This window comes from Vulpes vulpes, chromosome 16 (assembly GCF_048418805.1).
Source record: "Vulpes vulpes isolate BD-2025 chromosome 16, VulVul3, whole genome shotgun sequence".
NCBI lineage: Eukaryota > Metazoa > Chordata > Mammalia > Carnivora > Canidae > Vulpes > Vulpes vulpes.
The window spans coordinates 70,804,240-70,824,043 of record NC_132795.1 but is presented as its reverse complement, the minus strand read 5'-3'; the positions used below and the strand labels follow the sequence as shown (position 1 = coordinate 70,824,043).

Genomic DNA, 19,804 nt, shown 5'->3' with positions numbered 1-19,804 from the left:
TAGTGATGTGAAAGCTGGTCAACACGGTTAACATCACCCATCACTGCATTTATATACTGGCCCTTGGCAGATGGATTTTTTTTTTTAAATCAGGCATAGACCTTATAGGCTTCATAGAGTATAAAAATAAACTATGGGAAACATTGCAACCATCTGTGACACAGATGCACAGTGAGCAAGAGAGGGCGTGGATTTCTGTACGAAGTGACCATCCATCATTCTTTAGTTTGGAACTTGTTGCCAAAAGTGGAAACCAGCTCTTAGTGTTAATGGAGTTATTGGCTGAGCAGTAATGAGGCTATTGATTGGACAAAAGCTCTGTGGCCTTTTTCTTCTTTGGAAACTCCCTGAGCCTGAGCATGCAGAGCATTACAACAGACATTTCTCTCCACAAATCCTTTCCACAATGTCCTGGCAAATCTTCTTCACAAAGTAGTCCTTAAATATATAACTCAGTTTCATATACCACCTAGCAATTGGTTTCCGTTCTCCAGAGTCATCTGGTAAAAAAGCAAGCAAGTAGGCTAAGAAGAAATTAAAGACATAAAACAATCATACCTATTCTGCATTGTCTTCATTCATAGCTCTTTCTAAAAGGGCCATGTACCCACTTCTCAGACTCACTCACTACATACCTCTCTGATCTTTACTTATGGCATTAAAGGATTGTATCTACCAGGCCTCCCCAGGGGACTGCATTCACACATGGGTTCCCACCTACATTTTTAAAGCCACCTTCTGTTAATACTGGGAAGGCAAAATCAACAGGATGCTGTGGCTTCCTTGCCTGGGAGGTAATTACCTTAGGTGATATAGGTTGAAGGTCGTCAATGAACCTGCTGTACATGATAACAGGGGAAGCAACACACCAGTCAATGTATGGAACACACAGCTTTAAAAAAAGGAAAACCCCAGTGAGCACATGGAAGTAAAGCATACATTTCATACCTGTTTGCCACGCCTAGAAGCTGTAGGCTTACTGAAACTACACATAGCTATAAGACTAAAAGGCAATTTTTTTAATCATGAAGAGTATATCAGTATTAGTCTAGTTTATTCTTCGCTTCTCGTTTTTTCCCACTGATCATTATTTTTTTTAGTGCAGGAGACAAAAATATTTGTTACCTTAATTTTGCATTTTATTTCTGTAACTCATTGAAGTTTCCTTTTTCTTTAAATAAGAAAACCAATATAATCTCATGTATGAGCTTAAAGAAGTAGATTTTTAGAAATTATGTATGGCATAATTCTAAAATAAGAATTTCTGTATGTTTCCATATGCTCTTTTCTTATGTCTCTTATTTACTTATATTTTATTTTCTCTTGTGCTTTATCACTATTGAAATATGTCAGATGTCCATTTGTTGCTTGTACTATGCTTAGAATGTACAAATAAAGTTGAACAGATACATGTTTCATCCTTTAGGAATTTTGCAGTTCAGTACGAATGCAGAGACAAATATAAAGATGAGGACAGACATCTACAGATATCACATACATAAATAAAATATTCTGTATCAACAACAAAAACAAAAAAGATATGCGGATATGTGTATGTGCACAGATAGGCACATGCATATATATATACAAACACACACACAGAAAGCTTTTTACTGCATATCTTAATTTTATTGGTTGCTGGGCTCTTGTTAAGCAGGAAAGCAGCATTTCTGTAGAATAATAATTAATCTGCAAGTTTGAGCAGCTGTTAAATAGAAAAACTGCTCACAAATGCTACATGCCTAACCATTGTTTGGTTTTAGTTAGCTGGGTTTTGTAGATGTTAATGAGTGTGCAATTCTTGGCAGGCATGGAAAAAGTTTTCTTTTTTTTGAAACTCACACCAAAGCCTTGAGGAGTGTCTGTTCAGGCAGAGGCAGGTTAAGCCCTCTTTGGTGGACTGTCAAGTTCTCCACTGCAGGTGAAGACCACCCTCCACAAGCAGATCAGCTGCTCTGCGTCCACAGTAGGTCCCCATTCCTTTCAGAACAAGACAGAGAGTTAGCCTGATTGGCTCCAGCTATCACTGGGGCAAGCATGAGTAAAATCAGGGTGGAATTGTACGAAGACCAAAGCAAGGGGTTCCAGATTTAAAACTAACCACTACCAACACCCCCCACCCCCAACAACAACAAAAACTGCAAGCTTTAGAAGCTTTTACTAAGAATTACCTCCTGATGAGGAAGCTATCCACTGTTTTTTCTACAGCTTACCAATTAAAGAAATAGAAAAGATTTCTATTTCCGTGGCTCAGAGATTTTGAGGGATCCCTCTGTAGACTTGATCTCCTATTCTCTACCTGCTCTTTAACAGAGAAAAATCTGTCCATGTACCCCCTGGGCCTAATTTCTGTACAGTAGTGTTTTGTACTGTCATCCCTGTAGTTACTGAAAATATCTTAGCCGACTTCCCTGCTTGCCTAAAGGGAACCTAGGGTTAGCAGGGGCTAGAATAGGAAACAGCACCCCCTGGAGGAAGATGGTGAAACTAAGTGGGCAGAGAAACTGCCGGTGAACAATGGTGTGGCCCCTAAAGCCTCCGTACCATTGCAGCTCCTGTTCTTTGATGTCTCCAACTGTGAAACAGGTATTCTCACATCAGTCTTCCTGTTCATCTTCTTATATTTGGTAGTGTATACAATACCATGCAGGTCAGAGGCCCTTGACATTTTCCTCCTAAAGAACCACTTTCGATTTATGCAACATTTTATGTGTTCCCATATTTGGCTATTTTTAAGATCAGTAAGAGATACCATCAATGGGAAAGCCAAAACTGCGAGACATCAGGAAATTCATTAATCATGAGGTTTTATACACACACACATTGGAGGAGGAGGAAACAGTTTGTCCCTTCTTTCTGCTGTTGTGGATTGGAGGTCCTGGGGTTTCCCTGACTTCCTGACTTAGATGGGGTGACCATGCCTTCTATGGGGTGGTCCTTGGCCTGGAAGTCCAGCTTTTGGTCACAATTGTCTTATATTTACTCACCCACTGGAGACTAGATACATCACTACTATTTTTATTATCCTAGTTTCCAGATAATTACTCAGAGCAATATGCTTATGGCTAATTCCTTAGTGTTATTCTCTCCATTTTATCTCTTCTATTAGAATATCAATCACAGGGATGCCTGGGTGGCTCAGCAGTTGAGCATCTATCTTCAGCTCAGGCATGATCCTCAGGTTCCGGTATCAGGTCCCATGTTGGGTGCCCTGAATGGAGCCTCTTTCTCCTCCCTCTGCCTATGTCTCTGCCTCTCTGTGTCTCTCATGAATAAATAAATAAAATCTTAAAAAAATAAAGGTTTTAAAAAATAGAATATCAATTATTTTCTTTTTATACCGTTTAGTAGTTGCCCTTGAGTTTGCATTTACATAAATAAATAATCTAAGTCCACCTTGAAACAGCACCATATACTGCTGCAGATGTAGTGTCCAGTCTACAGATGAGCCCTTCAAAGGGATTTTTAATTTGTCACATTGTTGTGGATTTCTAGCATTTTCTTTGGATTTTTCTTAGAGTTTCCATCTCTTGACTTACATTACCCATCTGTTCACTCGTGGTGTCTACTTTTTTCCTTAGAGCCCTCAACATATTAATCAGTTATTTTAAATTCCTTGTTTGATAATTCCAACATTTGTGTCAATATCTGATTCTGGTTCTGATACTCTTCAGATTTTTTTCCTTGTCTTTTAGCAAGCTTTGCAATTTTTTGTTAGACTCCAGCCATAATGTATCAGGTAACAGAAACTGAGGTAAAAGGCCTTTAGTGTGAGGATTTATGTTAATCTGCCAAGGATTTGGGCTGTGTTTAATGTTTATTGTTACTGTAGGCGCCAGAGGTTTTGGCTTCCTCTAGGGTTTCTGCTTCTGTGTCCTCTGCTGTTTTGGCTTCCCTAAGAACTCCTCTTCAGAGTCTGCTCCTTGCTCTTTCCGTTCCTTTAACTGGAACTCAATTATATTTGATTCCTGTTGCTGTGGTGGCAAGGTGTAGAGGAGGGGAAGCATTCTGTAATTTTAATGATAAAATCTGTCTTTTGGGCCTGTCCCCGGGCTGCGATGTTCACAGGGGATTCTTGGCATTATTTTTTTTTTACCGCTGGGGTAAAATAGGAAGGATTGAGGGGGCTGGAATTGGGTAAATGCCCTTCTTATGCAGGATAATGCTCTGGTAGTCTTTTCCCTTAGAAAGTAAGTCTTTCTAATGCAGAATGTTTTGGGCATATCTCAAAATGGTTATCTTTCTCTTCCACCTGCCAGAGCCAGCAGGAGGTATTTCTTGACTCTTCATCATAATAAACTGGTGGGGTTCTCTTGGAGGTAAAACCTTGGAAAATCTGTAAAATTTCCTATGACTGTGGCCTCCAGGAGTTTTTCACTCTCAAGCTAGCCCACACTCAGCACCCAGTGATTTGTCAAAATTACCATCTGAGTGATTCCTACAGTTGATGGCTCCAGAAGTTTTCACTCTAGGTAAGCAGATCTCAGCTGTGAATCTCTGTCTTCACCCTTCTCTACAGATTTCAGGACAGCAGTTTGTCTTGCAACCTCAACTCTCTGGTGAGTACAAGAAAAGGCATTGATTTTCAGGGTTTTTCTTTTTCTTTCACTTTTGTTTTGTTGTTGTAAGAGGAGTGATAACTTCTAAGCTCTTTACACATTGGATCTGAAACCAGAGGTTGAGTGGTATAATCTTGCACAGGTTAACATCTCTGAATCCATTTCTCCCTTTATGACATGGAGATAATAAACCTTTTAGGCTTACTTCATGTCATTATTTACATTAAAATGCTTTATAAATGGTAAAGCACTTTAGTTACACAGAGGCTATTACCAATTAGTCAACATCCCCCACAAATTTGTGGAGTTGTCACCAGGAAATATCTATTAATAATAGCCAGGGACGGGATCCCTGGGTGGCACAGCGGTTTAGCGCCTGCCTTTGGCCCAGGGCGCAATCCTGGAGACCCGGGATCAAATCCCACGTCGGGCTCCCGGTGCATGGAGCCTGCTTCTCCCTCTGCCTGTGTCTCTGCCTCTCTCTCTCTCTATCATAAATAAATAAAAATTAAAAAAAAAATAATAATAGCCAGGGATAACATTTCCTAGCTCCCTTGAAATTGTTCTGTGCCAAAGGAATGAAGTTGTGTCCCAATTCCACAACTGGCCCAAAATAATGTCCCCAGAGCTGATCCAGGCTCTTTACCCTTCTCTTAGAAGCAGAGGGATAAGGCACTGAAATGATGGAACCATATGATGGAAAAATCCCTGCCTACAAGGAACAGACTATTGGGTGTGCAAGAAAATCATTTTACTGTGTTAAGCCACTGAAATCCTGGTGTTTGTTGCAACAGCTAGTGTTTTCCTATCTAATAAAAAAAGAAAACCTGATACCTTGATATTGAGGCTACTTACATACATGAACTACTAGTGAGGTGCTGAGTGGCAAAAAAAAAAATACTGTAGATAGAAGGATTGAGACTCAGGTCCTACTGTAATGCAATATTGAGTGAAACTGCTACCTGTGATGAGGATGACAAAGAGAAAACAGAGACTGTTTTGTTACAAAAATCGAGCGTTTAAGGATTCCAGACAATAGGAAATAAGACTGAAAAAGAGCTGAAGCAAAGGCCCATTATGATTTGTTAGGTAACCAGTGACTCAGCCTTGAGGAAAATGATTATGGACATGATATTCTCATCCAAGTCTTGTTTAAAATGGCTTTCTGATAACTAGTAATTGACAGAAAGATTGACTTGGGGGCAAGGAAGCTAAGACATAATTCCTGCTCCCTACACCTTCCCTGATCTTTCTCTTTACCTGCCACTTTCACCAGGGGAGTAAATTTGCGGCCTTGTTCAGCACTTGCCACGTCTCTCCTCTCTTGTGAGCCTGCTGTTCCTGGTTCAGGCCTGGAACCCCACAGCCCTGGTGCAAAGCTTGGAAAATGTACCTTGAACAACTTAAATTTCATCCCAAAGGTGGCAAGGCTTGCTTCCTCTCAAACAGCCACCATCCTTATTACTGCTTTCTCCTAATCCAGGTTTCTGCTGTTTCCTGCTTCTGGAGATTCCAGCTGAACAGGCCATGCTGGGGCTTAGAAGGGGGGAGGCAGGGATTGGCGTCAGGATAGGGTGAGGGGTCGAGTGTGGGGGCTGGGAGACCAACATCCCTGAGAACCTGCTGGGACCCCTCCCTGGTTGGAGGCTTTTCCTCCCATGAACCTGAGCTGGAGCTGGAGAGCCTGCTTGTGGATCTGCAGCATCTCTGTGTACGCTCAGCCACTATGAAAATCAAATTTCATCTTGGCTCTAAACACTTCACTGTGATGGTTTTCAGGGCTTAGACCAATAAAACTAAAACATGTGAGGAGAGAAATCCAATAAGAGAAAGCAATTTAAGATACAAGCCTATTAAGCCAACCTACAATCATTAAACTTTTAAATTTAGGAATTGGCCTCCCTATCTTAAGACCACTTCTGGGAGGCAGAGTGACTACTTGTTCCTTTTAATCCAGGCTTAATGCTACTTCTGAGTTTCCACCTAGACATTTCATGGGGGTTACCCATCTCTTCTTACCCGGAGGCAAAGGCTGTGCTCCTAGGTGGGTGGTGGCACCACTCTGGCCTGACCCCAGCCCACCCATCCCCACAGAAGCAGTGGGGTGAGAGGTGTGAAGGGGGGCAGTGGAGCAGGCTCTGGCCGATTGGGACTGTTCAGGGAGGGAGGTCCTGGGTCCTCGGTGCTGCCAGGAAGGACACCAGAAAAGAAGCGGCCAGGTTTGCTCCAGATTGCTTCTGTAAGGCTCTGCTGTGGACACCTGCCCAGGCCCAGAAGGGAGGCAGTGGGTTCTGGAGGTGGAAGGAAGTCAGATGACCTCAGTGAGGGGGGGGGGGGGCGCTGCACAGTTCCAGGGGACTGGCCATGCAGGGTTAGGACCCTGGTCGGTAGGGATGGTTGTGGGAATGCAGGTTTTGGACACACGGTGGAGTGCTCAGGAGATGTGATGGCAGCCTCCGTTTGTTTGGCAAAATGCTAGGAAAATGAACCAAATGCTAGACAAAAATGACCTAAATCTAAATGCCAGAAGTGTGGTGGGGGAGCGGTGGTGTGTAAGGAGGGTAGGGGCTGGCACCCCAGGGCCCAGTGTTTTGTTTCCAAAAGAAAATACCTTTTTAAATTAGGACTAAATTGGGCAGCCCGGGTGGCTCAGCGGTTTAGCGCCACCTTCAGCCCAGGGCGTGATCCTGGAGATCGGGGATCAAGTCCCACGTAGGGCTCCCTGCATGGAGCCTTCTTCTCCCTCTGCCTGTGTCTCTGCCTCTCTCTCTCTCCCCTGTGTTTCTCATGAATAAATAAAATCTTAAAAAAAATAAATTAGGACTAACTCTAGGGCCTTAAATTCACATGTTATTCACGCTATTATTTAGGACTAACTCTAGGGCCTTAAATTCACATGTTATTCACGCTATTATGTTTCAAATAGAAAGGAGGTAATCAGCTCATTAGGTATGTAATGATTTTGACAAGACTTTGCTAAAACTTCACAGAAAAATAACTCATATCACATCTTCTGTGTGTCACCTGAGGATGAAAGGCGACATCGACTGCCTTTCCTCAATGCCAACAGTCATACTTGAGTCTTGCTTCTCCTCCACAGTCCTGTCACCAGCAGCCATCTAAGCAGGCCCGAGCCACCCATCACTGTTGCCAGGCCTTAAGGACCAGGTGTGGCCACAGAGCACCTTCCCTAGAACTGCATGCAGCACATGTCAGGTTTGGCACATATTTTTTATTTTCTTTTACTTTCACATTTACAAATTCAGGAAGCCATTTGGAGAAAGGGGAGGTTGAGGCTGCCTGGAAGAAAAGCTGGGCTCGTGGGTACTGCACAGAGTCGGGCACTTAGGACTTCTCACAGGGACACCTGGCCTATATCTCAAGAGCCCTCGCTGTCAGGCGACATCTGAAAGAGCAGCTGTGGCCTGCTCCTTCGTGCCTGGAAGATGCCTCGGCCCAGGATTTTATTGCTGGTGAACTTGATTATCCAACATATAGTCCAGGATGATGGTGTTCTCAGAATCGGGTCCAGTGGCGAGCATGTGGCAGAGATGAATGGAAACTGCCATGTGAACACTGCATTGATTCTGCAGTGCCGGCATGTGGCCCATGGTTGCCTCTGCCGCAGGGGACGGTCCCAGAGATGGGTGTTGTCCCTCCAGATAGGACAAAGAGGTGAACAATAATCAGCATGGACATGCTCAAACCCACCGCAGTGGGAGTGCCAGAACCCAACCAGCTCTCCCTTCCCCCACGATGTTCATTTCCTCAGGTGGAAAGAATGTACACTCCCCTCTTTCCTAAGTTGCATCTCTTGGGCTGAGTGAGACAACTGTTCAGCACGCAGTTCAGAAATACAGACTAGAAGTACCAAGGCATGTATCCTGGAAAGATGGACTGCCAAAAAGTACCCTCAGGTCACCTCTGAGTTTCACAGGAACAAAAGAGTCTTAGAAAGAAAGAATGGTTTGCCTCTGTGATGATAGCAGCGCTAAGATGAAAGCCAGATTTGATCCTGTATTAGCCCCATGCGATTTTTGCAGACCATTAGCTTCTCTATCTCTCCTCAAAGTGCCAGGTGCCATTCTTGCAATCCGTTAGTGACGGGCAGGACCACCCACCCTCTAGGGGAGCTGCCAGTGTGTCTGCCTCTTTGACAACCAAGGGAAATGACTCCTACACCATATAATTTCTCCTCCCAGCCTGTCAGACTGCAGATGTCCAGTCCCTTTCACGTTCTGAAGAGAGTAGAATTCTAATAGCATCAACTTGGGAGGAGACCGAGGGGGGACCTGCCAGGGCCCTCAGTGCACCTGATGTCCAAACTAAGTTGTAACGGTCAGGGTCCAGCTTCATTGGCCGAGGCATGCACAGGTCCATGGGAGGCTGCGGAGTCTCCAGAAGGAGTGGAATGAAGGACATGTCATTTCTGTGCTCACGTCTCCCATCTGGTTAGCCTCTGGTCTAAAAGGTATTTGAATTCACATTAGTTCTACACATTAGTTTAGCAAAAAATCTGGCTTCTGATACCCAAAGAGCTTAAAGTCCCCTTCAAAACGTGCATACAGGCGCCGGATGTCTCGTTTGCTGATGCCCAGAAAGTAGCGCTCCACCTTGGTTTTATTATAGACGGTAATGCCCGGAGGGATGGTGGGGTAAGACACCAGGTGGTCTATGCCGGCTTCTTTTAAGATATATGGGGCATCGTCCTCCAAGGTCTCATGGTGACCAATTACACTGTACTTTATTTCACAGGGTGCGCACAGTTCAACATACGTCACCCAGTGAATGATGTGGTCCCCAAACTGAAGGTCCAGCCACCTGTGGTTTGGATCACCCAGGTACCGTACAAAATCTTCAAATTGGATGCCCCTGGTCTCTGTACGGTTCCTCCTGTATTTCCTAATGATGCCAGGGGCAATCTCGTGCCTGTACCAAGGCTCAAAGCGGGGATTGTGAACAAACTTATCCTTAAACGCAGAAATCAGTCTTTCGAAGGGATCTCTTACAATAAAAAACTTGAAGTATGTTTTCAAGCTAAGGAAAAAAAATGAAGATAAACAAGCAGTCAGGCTGATGCTCATTGGTGATAACCAGGGAGAGGTGGGACGACGGAAGAGCGTCTGCTAGAGCAGCTGGGCCACTGTGGCTAGAACTCGCCCTCCCATGAGGAGCGAGCTTCGCACATTTCTGAGTCCACCCCCCACCTTCGGAAGCAGACTGTTACTGACCCATTTTACAGTGAGGAAATAAAGACTCAGAACCGTAACTGTCCCAGGCCACGGGACTCTTCATCCCAGAGGGCCACTGTGAAGACATCTACTTATCTCAACAGATACTCAAGTATTTCCAAACTTCAAAGGGGTTTAAAAGTCTTGTTCTTGGGCAGAGAACTGATTTAAGGGCAGGAGTGAGGCAGAACAGTGGAGGCCAGAGGAGTTACTTTAGGAAACCTCTATATAAGTTCAATTTACAATTGCCAGGGGAAGGCCACCTAGAGCACGGAGTAGGTAAGAGAAAGTGGGGAGCGAGGCTGCTAGCTCCAGGTGGCAGGAAGGTGGCCGGGGGTAGCTGCCAGTAGTGGCGGGGCTGGCGCAGTGGCAGCAGTGTGACGGCCTGGGATGGTGCTGACAGAACAGTGACATCACCACTGCCGTCATCACAGTGCCCACTCCCCGCCAGAGACCAGATCAGGGCCCTGCGCACCTGGATTTCTCTTCTATCACAGAAGCCCCTATGAGGTCAGTGCTCAGGCGGGCAGCAGGACGGCCCTGACCCAGGAGGCTCTCTGATCCTGCATCTAACACCTGCATTCTACAGGTTTTGCACAAACCGGGAAGACTAAATAACCAGCACCAGAAAAAATTAGAATCAAATGGCTAAAAAGCAAGGGAGTCAAAGTTCATTTGGTGCCCTTAACAACATTCTGATTTCTTTTAAGCCTTGTTCTGCAGGGTCATTTCATAGTTACTAAAAAGAAGTTTTCAATTTACTAGCTAAGTAATTTTTTAAATGCCGAGTCTCTGCCCTTGCTGTGATCAGTGAGGTCTGATTCTCTTGGCCTGTGTTAGGTTCAGTCCTCTGGGCAGCTACCATGAAAGTTGGGGTAAGGCCTCTGGAAGAAGGTAAAAAACTAGGTGGGGTTCCTCTGTAATCCAAATCCCTTTCCTGTGATCTAAAGGTCATATTCAGTAAGGAGTCCATAAAGCTTAGCAGAACTAAAGGAGAACAAAAAAAAATTACTCGTTTCTATTAAGAAAATTGTGTAACCTTTGTTTTAATGGACTGCATAAAGGTAAGGGTGGAGGAGATGTTTTGGAATTCTCATGAAGGAATTTTTTTTTTCATGAAGGAATTTAAATGCACTGAACCCTGGGTGTATGCTTGGCTGCCTCTCACCGATGTAAACCAAAAGCCGCCAGTAGTCCTTGGAACAATCTGAAGTGCATGGCAAGGGCAGAACTAAGCCTCGGGTTTTACCAAAATCCCCCTCCCCTTAGGAACCTACTCCTACCGCTTCTGAATTTCCGCATCGCTGAAGGAAGAGAGACGAGGGAGGCCATTCTTCTCATGGTCATGAACCACATTTTCGGGGATCTCTTCAATGGAAGGAAAAGCCCCTGGGGAGGAAACAAGGAAGGGCAGGTTGGCTGCCTCAGTGCTACCCTTCAAGGAAGATGCCTGGTCTCTTAACCTGGGCCCCAAGTTCCCCACAAGCCCATCCACCGAAATCCCAGTTTAGGTATTTGAATTCCAGCTGCTTCTGCCAGCAGGATGAGAGAATGAAGAAAAGCTTCTGGTAATCCATAAGCCAACTAGAGGAAACAGACAAGTCAGGGTGGGTGGGGGAACAGGGGAAGAAACACTGCCAATCCCTACCCCTGGCAATGCACCTAAATTAGGTGAAATCTGACATTTAAAAAAGCTCCCTGCATGCAGAAAGAATTCCTAAAACGAGCCATGCTCCTTCTACTCTGAAATTGGGAGGAAATGCCAGGGGAGCAGGACTATGAAACATACTGCTGGCTGATGCCCCATCAGGGGCCCATCACTCCCAACAGGCTTGTCCCTCCCAGCTCCATATCCCTAAGCCTGCGGTGGTTCCTAGGTAACCTCACCACATCCCAGACTGGCGAGTGGCAAAGCTGATTGGTGCTGGGAAAACCTGGCCAATGCTGTGGGAGCAGGCTGATATATCTGAAGCAGGGGACAAGGAGGACAAAATGTGTCTAAGAAGGCAGGGCAGGAGCAAAGCCACAGTGCCCAGGTTGGGGTTGCTGAATGGAGCCTTGAGTACACCCCACCCTCAGGTTGGTGGACTGGGCAGGTTTTTCTTTCTCTTCTCAACTTAAGACAAATAGAAACAAAGCATCATTACCCACAAAGGTTCTAACCAGGCCTCTGCAAACCTTCCCATCCATCTGTTATATTAATCCTGTCTTGTTGGAGTCTGGCAAAGGAGGATCTCTGTTGGGCCACCTTATACAAGGGCCACTGCCTTGTTTTTTGTTTTTTGTTTTTTTTTTGCCTTGTTTGATTTATCCCTTTCCCAAGTATGTAAGCACCAGTCCAGAACTCTGCGCTAAGTGCTATGGATGGCCATGAAATGAGCAAGATGAGCAACTGCTCTGAAGAGGATAATGAAAGAACCAGCTCTGAAGATTTATACCTGGACCTGCTCAAGTACCTGTCCTGGTGCAGGTGTCTCTAGGGACGACTGGAGACAGCCACAAGGACCATCCTCTATTTATGGCCTGGCAAACCTGCCCCCATTTTTATTCTGTGCTTGCAAATCGGTGTTTACTTATTTAAAGTGTGATGCTTTATATTGTGGCGGCAGACTTATAAAACTTTTGTGTATTTATTGTTTTAAATTTGATTTGTAACCTCATTCTTTGATGTCAAAAATCCAACATACTGTCAGAGGTCTCAAGAAACACATTAATTATATGAGGCAAGTGTCTCACTTTTCTCCCCCAAACAACCACAAAAAGGTCAAATGAAGCAACCACGAGAAGGCCGATTGACCACCAACTCTAAGAACAGCAGCAAGAGTGGTAGGCTGGAGGAGAGGCCACAGGGCCACCTCTCACAGTGCTCTAAGGGCTGATTCCTGGTCCTGGAGTCACAGTGCTGTCAACTGGAATTACGCTCCTTTTGAAGCTGGATTTAACAGACAGAGCCCATAATTATCTTGGACCAATTCAGGGTAATTGGAGTTTAAACAAACAAACATGGTATCTGAAAAGAGCAGTGAGTAATCAAAACCTGTAGTGTATGAGGTCACTTTCCAATGACCTAATTTGTTCCTAAATAAACATGATTTCCTGAAGCAAGTGGATTCAATTCTCTGAACATGGAGGCTCTGTACAAAATGGGACACCTTCTTTCTTAGCCAAGTGGCACAAAATACTTCATCTGTGGGTGAAGGGGCGCCCACACCCACCCACCTGACAGGACTCCCCTCCCAGGCCTGGGTACAGGCCCTTCTACTGCAGAGGAGCAGCTGGGAGGGCACTGAGTGTGAGCCTTGACTTATCACCATAGAGCTAGCAACTGCTAAGAGGCAAAGCAATGCCTCTGAAAAGAAGAAAAGAGATCAGCCCAGGGTGGTGGGGGACAGGCTGTCTGAGACAGGGATTCCGCTCTGGAAAGTGAGGAGAGATCCTGACCACTGGGGGCGGTGGCTTGAAAACCTCAATATTTAAAACTTTAAACCACCAGCTTTTAAAGTGCAACACCCAGGGTGACTGGATGACAGGCACTAAGGAGGGCACTTGATGGGATGAGCACTGGGTGATATACTGTATGTTGACTAACTGAATTTAAATAAAATATTAAATAATAATAATAATAATAAAGTATAATACCCACAGGGGAAACACAACGGAGAACCGTCTATAAGGTTACCAGCCCTTCCGAGTCGACAGTCCCTGCCTGTGGCTCCTTTGTGCTGTCCCCCTCAGCTTCCCCTGCTCAGGCCACAGGGCCCCCCCAGGCTAACCCTGCGCCCGACCATAGACCGCAGGTGGCCACCGGGCACTGCACGCACCATTTAACACGATCAACACTTTCTTCCACTGGGTGTTGCCCACTTTAGGAGTCTGGCAGAAAAGAATCCTGTGCTTGTCACACACAAATATCCGGTCCAGGACAAACTTGGAGATGGCGGTGTGCGAGAGGTTCTTCAGGGCTTCATCCCTGCAGACGTTTCTGATGAGTTCCAGGCGTTCCATATAGACCAGAGGCTGAACCAGCCCTTTCCCAGTCGGCTGCAAGTCACAAGGAGGCAAAAGGGGCATAAGAGCTTCTTGAACAGAAAACAGGGGAGCACACCCCCACCACGGGGCCCACCCAAGGTGCCTAACCCCTGACCTCATGCAGCACATTAGCAGGTAGAGGGCAACAACCAGAGCCACCTTAGCAAGAGCAGGACTCTGCAGGCATGATTCACCTCCAGAGGCCTGGAATTCACGCTGCATGGATGTGCTGGACCAAAGCTCGGTCAGAGACCTGAGGGTGTTTCTTCACCCTCAGCTTGAACAGACCTGGGAGGAGGTGGCGAGTGGGCTGTCTGCCTGTCACTCTGCTGATGGTGGGCACTATGGCCCACAACATCTCGGACATAGCAGGATACTCTGCATTTGAGCATTTTAGTGCCTCCTTCCTTCTCCCTAGCATTTCCCTCCACCTAATTCTGTGTACGTAGATGGATATGGTAGAGAAGGGCCAGTCATCTACACACGTGTGGATTGTTTCACAGATGCTCTGGTATTACTGGTATTATTGGTGTAATGCTTTACTAATTAAAAAAAACCTACTTTAGGTCATTCAGTAGGGGTTTTAAAAATGCAAGAGCCATTACTCCATCTCCTCCATGACAAGCATGGGGCCAAGCTTCTCTGTAAGGCAGTTTAAGGAGAGGGGAATGGGGTCTGTATAGCAGTGGTGTCAGTCTTTCTGGAAGCGTGGCCACTGTGGGCAAGTGCTGGGGGCACTGGTTTCTGCTGAGTCCTCCCAACAAGTGAGAAAACATGTGAATGTGGGGCAAAGGCTCTGATCCAGAAACCCCCACCTGCCAGGAAAGTGGGTCTGGAAGCAAGCAGAAGTGGGCATGTGGGCTGCCCTGGATGACCCAGGATCACGGGAACCACCGGCATGGCCTCCGGCTGGGTTTCTGAGGTTGGGGTGCAAGCTGCACAAGGGCATTGTTGCTGCTTTTATTCTGTAATGTCTCAAGCGTTTTTGATCACCTCTGAGTTATCTGGAATAGATCTCTCAATAGTTTCTCCTCTCAAAAGCAGTACAATTTCCAGTCTGTGTGTATCTAGGACACAGGACAGTTCCTCTGTAGACTTCACATATGGAATACTACTTGAGTGTGAATACTGAGTCATCATTCTCCCTACAAAGTCTCAAGCTGGCACTGAACACCGGAGAGAAGTCTGTGGCCCACCCTTCCCACCCCTGCCTCAACTGCCACTCTTTGTAAGCAACCCATTTTTAATACCCAGGTGCTTGTAGGATTTTTTTTGTAATGTTCCACCACATGAAAAAAATTCATCAGGATAGATCAGTGTGGGTTTCTCCTCTGATTTGCCTCAAAGGCAGGGAGCCCTTTCTACCTGCATTCTCGGTTCAGAAAATGTCTTTTTTCCTCAGGACACTTAGGCAGGGGTGGAGCTCATGTGCGACAGTGGGTGAAAGTTATCTTAGGTTAGGAGGCCTATGTGAGGAGGTGGGCAGGGTTTCTGGATCAGAGTCTTTGCCCCACAGCTCACATGGATTTTCCCACCAGGTGGGAGGGACTCCTTAGAACAGAAACCAGTGCCACTGTGCTCCAGCATTTCTTCACAATGGCTACCATTGCCGTAAGACTGACACCCCTACCAAACAGAACCTATCCCCTCTGCTTACAGGTAGTTTAAGAGGCATAACTCTGTGCTTATCACTCAAGGGATGGAGTCTTATACCATATATTTGTTACATCTCAATGAATGTCTTTTAAAAAAGAAACATACAAAAGTGTTGACAGTGGTTAAAGAAAATTATGGATTGTGATGGCTATAGCTGAGGTCTTTTTCCTTCTAAGGCTGGATATTTTAAAAAAATATACAAAGAGTTTATCTCCTTCATAAAAAACTTGATTTAGAAATATTGGCTGGTGGGGGAGAGCACCTATAAACACTTCTAGAAAGTTCTAGAAAACTGTTCCAAGTTGTCTGTGAATGGCATCTGGGTACTTTCTATATTAAAAGGTGGCTCTGTAAAAACAGCACATTTTTGTCTCTCTTCCTTCAGCACAATCATCACTAACTAAAAGCCACAACTCTGCAGAGCCCCCTCTGAATTTCCTTCCAGGGCTCACCTGTCCCTTTCTTACCAGCCACGGGCCCCTTCTCAGCTTTCCTTCCTCCCTTTTTCTACAGCAACAGCCAATATTTCCAGCCACTTCCTGAAGTGGCCTCAGGGCCCTTCCACTGCCCAATAAATCAGAGATGAGTCAGTATGGTTGGCAAGGAAAGTGGACACAAAATGGGTTCATTTGGCTTTTCTTCTCAAGAGAAAGTTGACTTAAAAAACAAAGAGATGAAAAAGCTCAAATTCCAAATTATGACACATACTCTTTGGGACAGCTTTAGAACCTAACAGAATATCTATAACAGAAAAGGGCTTTTGTTAACACTTGATTCAAAATCTACTGCTCTGTTACTCGGCAGAGTGAAACATTTGACAAATATTTATCAAGTCTTTACTCTGTGCTTGGATGCGGTTACAGGTGTTCTGTGGACACACTGGGAAAACCTCAGCTGAGTAACAACGTGTGTGGCAGTTCAGTGACACCCTGTCCTCAGTGACTTATTAATCCCTCCCTGTTCACATCATGGTGGAATGTCTGCCCACAGAGACCTCCTGGCTTTCCAAGAAGCATCCCATAAGGCAGGTCTGAATAAAGAGTCTGTTCCTCTAACCCCACTCCTTTGGCTACCCCTACTTGTGGCCCTTTCCCTCAGCATTTTGAAATGTTTCTGTTGCTGTTTATTGTCTATTCATTCCCTTTAAGTTACCCAGAACTTCTTTCCAAAAGTTCAAACCAGATGGTCCCCTAAATCAACTTTACTGAATGGACCAAAATGCCCTTTTATCTGTTAAAATGCACCAAGATTTTCAGGCAATCCATTTAATGGGCAGTTGTAAAACCAGTCCTCCCCTAGGGACTGTATCAGTTACAAAATGGGGGAGAAGGACATAGCCTTCCAGAACACAAGAGAATAAGGACACTGGAAATATTGGGATGATAAACGTTTCCACCCCACCACTCCAGCTCCCTGCTCTTACCTCATGAATCTGCCATAACCAAACTCCCTGACATACCTTCTCAAGTGTTTGACTGAATTTCCTGGGTTTCCCTGGTGAAGGGAAGTGTCTTGGGAATTCCTAACAGCTACTTTCTCAGGTCAAGACATTCTGGAAATGAGAGTGGGCACTTGCAGCCTTACCCAGGTCTGATCCTTTGCAGAGATATCCCTTCCTCCCCAGAAAGGACAAGCATGAGTCTGCCACTCTGGCTCTTGCCTTCTTGCTTCCATAAATGGAGTCTAATTTAATCTCATTCCCTCACTCACCCCAACTCTTGCTCACTTATTGATATGGTCTTTCTCTCTTTTCTCTCACTCTATTCCAACCTGGATCACGGATGACACTCCAGAGCAGTGCATCACAGGGCAGAACCGACCCCCAAACAAGTTTTCTTGAGAAACTGCAGAAAAATCTCCTTCATTTTTAAATTTGCTTTTCCTCAAGCTTAAGCATTATATGTAAAGAAAAACAATTTCTCATTCAATTGTGCTTATGGACTGGCATGGTTTTCTGTTTTCTTCCTTTGCAAATATAATAAACCAATTTCAATAATTAACATTGTTTTCCATTCAAATATTCAGCTATATTATGTACAAAATAAACTTTCTTTTGCAGTTTTTAAAAATTGAAGTGTAAATGAAATACATTATATTAGTTTCAGGTGTATGACATATTGATTCAACAGCTACACAAGATCAACTTTTAAAGATAAGCTACACAACCTGATCACTTTTATAAATCACCTTTCTTTTGGGAGGACAGACGCTGAGTTTAACATCTAATGACTCCGGGTCTCAGAGAATCGTGTCTGACCAGCTGATTCCCACTCCCTTTACCTTGCATTTGAGTTTCATGAGCGTCAAGGGGACAGGGTAGCAAGAAGGGGAAACAGGACATGTAGTTGGAAGTCCCAGCCCACTACTTGCTGCCTCTGACACACAGGCTCCGTTACTGAAGCCTCACACTTTCCAAATGCAAAATAAGAATAAAAATACTTAGAGCTCAGAGGGCTGTTTTTGTAAGACTAAAACCCAGTAAGTCTTCTGTGGACTACAAGGCATGTTCTGCTGCTGTATTTCCAACCACGATTACTCCCCCACAGGGCCTACAGTCTGTGGGAAGGGTGCTCCTCCTTCCCTCAAGAGCACCTCCTGGGATGGTCACTTTTGTTCTTCACGAGCTACTGCGTTGTAGCTGCACCCTTGTCTCAGAGCACTGTGTTCCTCTTGTGAAACTCTTACCCCAACTCTGTGTCATTACTGATCTCAACACCTAAACGTTTATTTCCCTTCCGCTTCCCACTCTCCTATTTCCTACAGATTTTTCTGGTTTCCTGGCTCTGTGGTCCATCCACTCTCTTCCCTTGTCCTGGAATGCCTCGACCCAAAAGCAACATTCCAGGCATGCTTCGGGGAGTTCTGCAGACTTCACCAATCAGTGTTCTGCATCTTGTAAACTTGATCCAACAGCACTTCCCTCTGACCAGGTGCACACTTTCTAGACTTTGTTGCGCTCTAATTTGTGCAGTGCAAATCAAGGACAAGAATGTCTCCTTCTCTGCAGCTTAATGCTGGGCTGATAAATGTCTTAGAGTTTGGTCTAACAATTTCATTCCTTTAGACATACCTGCAACCCAAACTTTCCAGACCCAGAATAGAGGTTAGCCAGTGAGAGGGGAATCTCAAGAGTGTGCCCCCTCCTCATCTTGGCTGGGGATTAATTAGGAATTTTTGTATAAAAGGAGCCTGAGGAGAAACACTTGGAGTCAGAATACGCAGGAAGGTGAGCACCAGGTAAATCAGCAGCCTTGGGCTGTGCCACCAACTCCCATATGATTTGGGATGATTAGCCTTTTCTCTAAATTGTTCTCTCATCCATACCATTCAAAGGTGAGATTAGCTGCTCTTCTATCCAAGAACCCTTCTAAACTTAAAAATTCCATGATTCTAGGTCAGAGACTTCCCCCACTCCCTTGGTTTTCTCCTGATCTAGCTCAACATCCTCCATTCCCCTGGCAAGGCTCCTTCTAAGCTGGTCAGGAACACAACACAATCAACATTTACAGAGGATCCATGATGTACAAAGCACTGTGAAGAACCTAAAAACAGATGTGACTGTGCCACCTCCAAAGAGAAACTAAAAGATAAGTGGAAATGTGCAGAAGTAACAAAAGCCACAACTCTAGAGCAGAATGTGATGAGACAGTGAGAGGAAGCCAGCTGATGTAAGTACAGATAGAGGGGAGGCTAGTCCCATGTGATGGGGATCCCCACGGAGGCCAGAGAGGGTGAGAACAAGACACCACAGCTAAATGAGGAGGAGGCAGCCCTGCCCCTCTGCTGACGGCCTCAGAGGAGACAGTACCCTCCACCTTGCTGTGCTTACCTTCAGTTCCTCAGGAAAGTGTTTCTCTCCAGGCGGCTTCCCTGCATCTGGCACGGCTGTCAGCAACAGGAACTCCTGTTTGGCGCCATATGCTAGGAGACAAAGAGGTTAAGGTGTCTTCTCATGGAAGAACAGAACAGATACACAGATCAGCAGGACAGAACAGAGGCCCCAGAAATAGGCCCACAAAAATATGCCCAACTGACATTTGATAAAGGTGCAAAATCAGTTCAGTGGAAGTCCTTTCAAAAATGGTGGTCTGACAACTAGACCTCTACAGACCAAAAAAAAAAAAAAAAGGAAAAAAGAAAGAAAGAAAGAGAACCTTTACCTGAATCTCATACTTTATTCAAGAACAAACTCAAAATGGATCAGCACTTAAATGTAATAAAACTGAGCCACCACTGGGTGGCTCAGCGGTTGAGCATCTGCCTTTGGCTCAGGGCATGATCCTGGGGTCCTGGGATCGAGTCCCACATAGGGCTCCTTGCAGGGAGCCT

General features: G+C 45.2%; 1 protein-coding gene and 1 long non-coding RNA gene across 15 annotated transcripts in view; both read right to left on the bottom strand.

The window, feature by feature from the left end:
* Positions 1–1,880: 1,880 nt before the first annotated feature.
* LOC140595880 (uncharacterized) lies at positions 1,881–7,693 on the bottom strand. Its single transcript, XR_011997825.1, has 3 exons — positions 7,584–7,693; positions 4,443–4,556; positions 1,881–1,980 (listed from the first exon to the last, which is right to left on the bottom strand). It is a non-coding gene; the product is annotated as an uncharacterized lncRNA (long non-coding RNA).
* A 78-nt stretch (positions 7,694–7,771) lies between these two features.
* CHST10 (carbohydrate sulfotransferase 10) overlaps positions 7,772–19,804 on the bottom strand; it is a 29,985-nt gene continuing 17,952 nt past the window's right edge. For all 14 annotated transcript variants that reach the window (XM_072741510.1, XM_072741517.1, XM_025992445.2 and 11 more), the window contains 4 exons: positions 19,305–19,396; positions 13,612–13,831; positions 11,074–11,179; positions 7,772–9,596 (listed from right to left, as the gene is read on the bottom strand). In XM_072741510.1, coding sequence (XP_072597611.1) covers positions 9,059–9,596; positions 11,074–11,179; positions 13,612–13,831; positions 19,305–19,396 — 956 coding nt within the window. In that variant the 3' untranslated portion in view covers positions 7,772–9,058. The remainder of the gene's footprint in view (positions 9,597–11,073; positions 11,180–13,611; positions 13,832–19,304; positions 19,397–19,804) is intronic.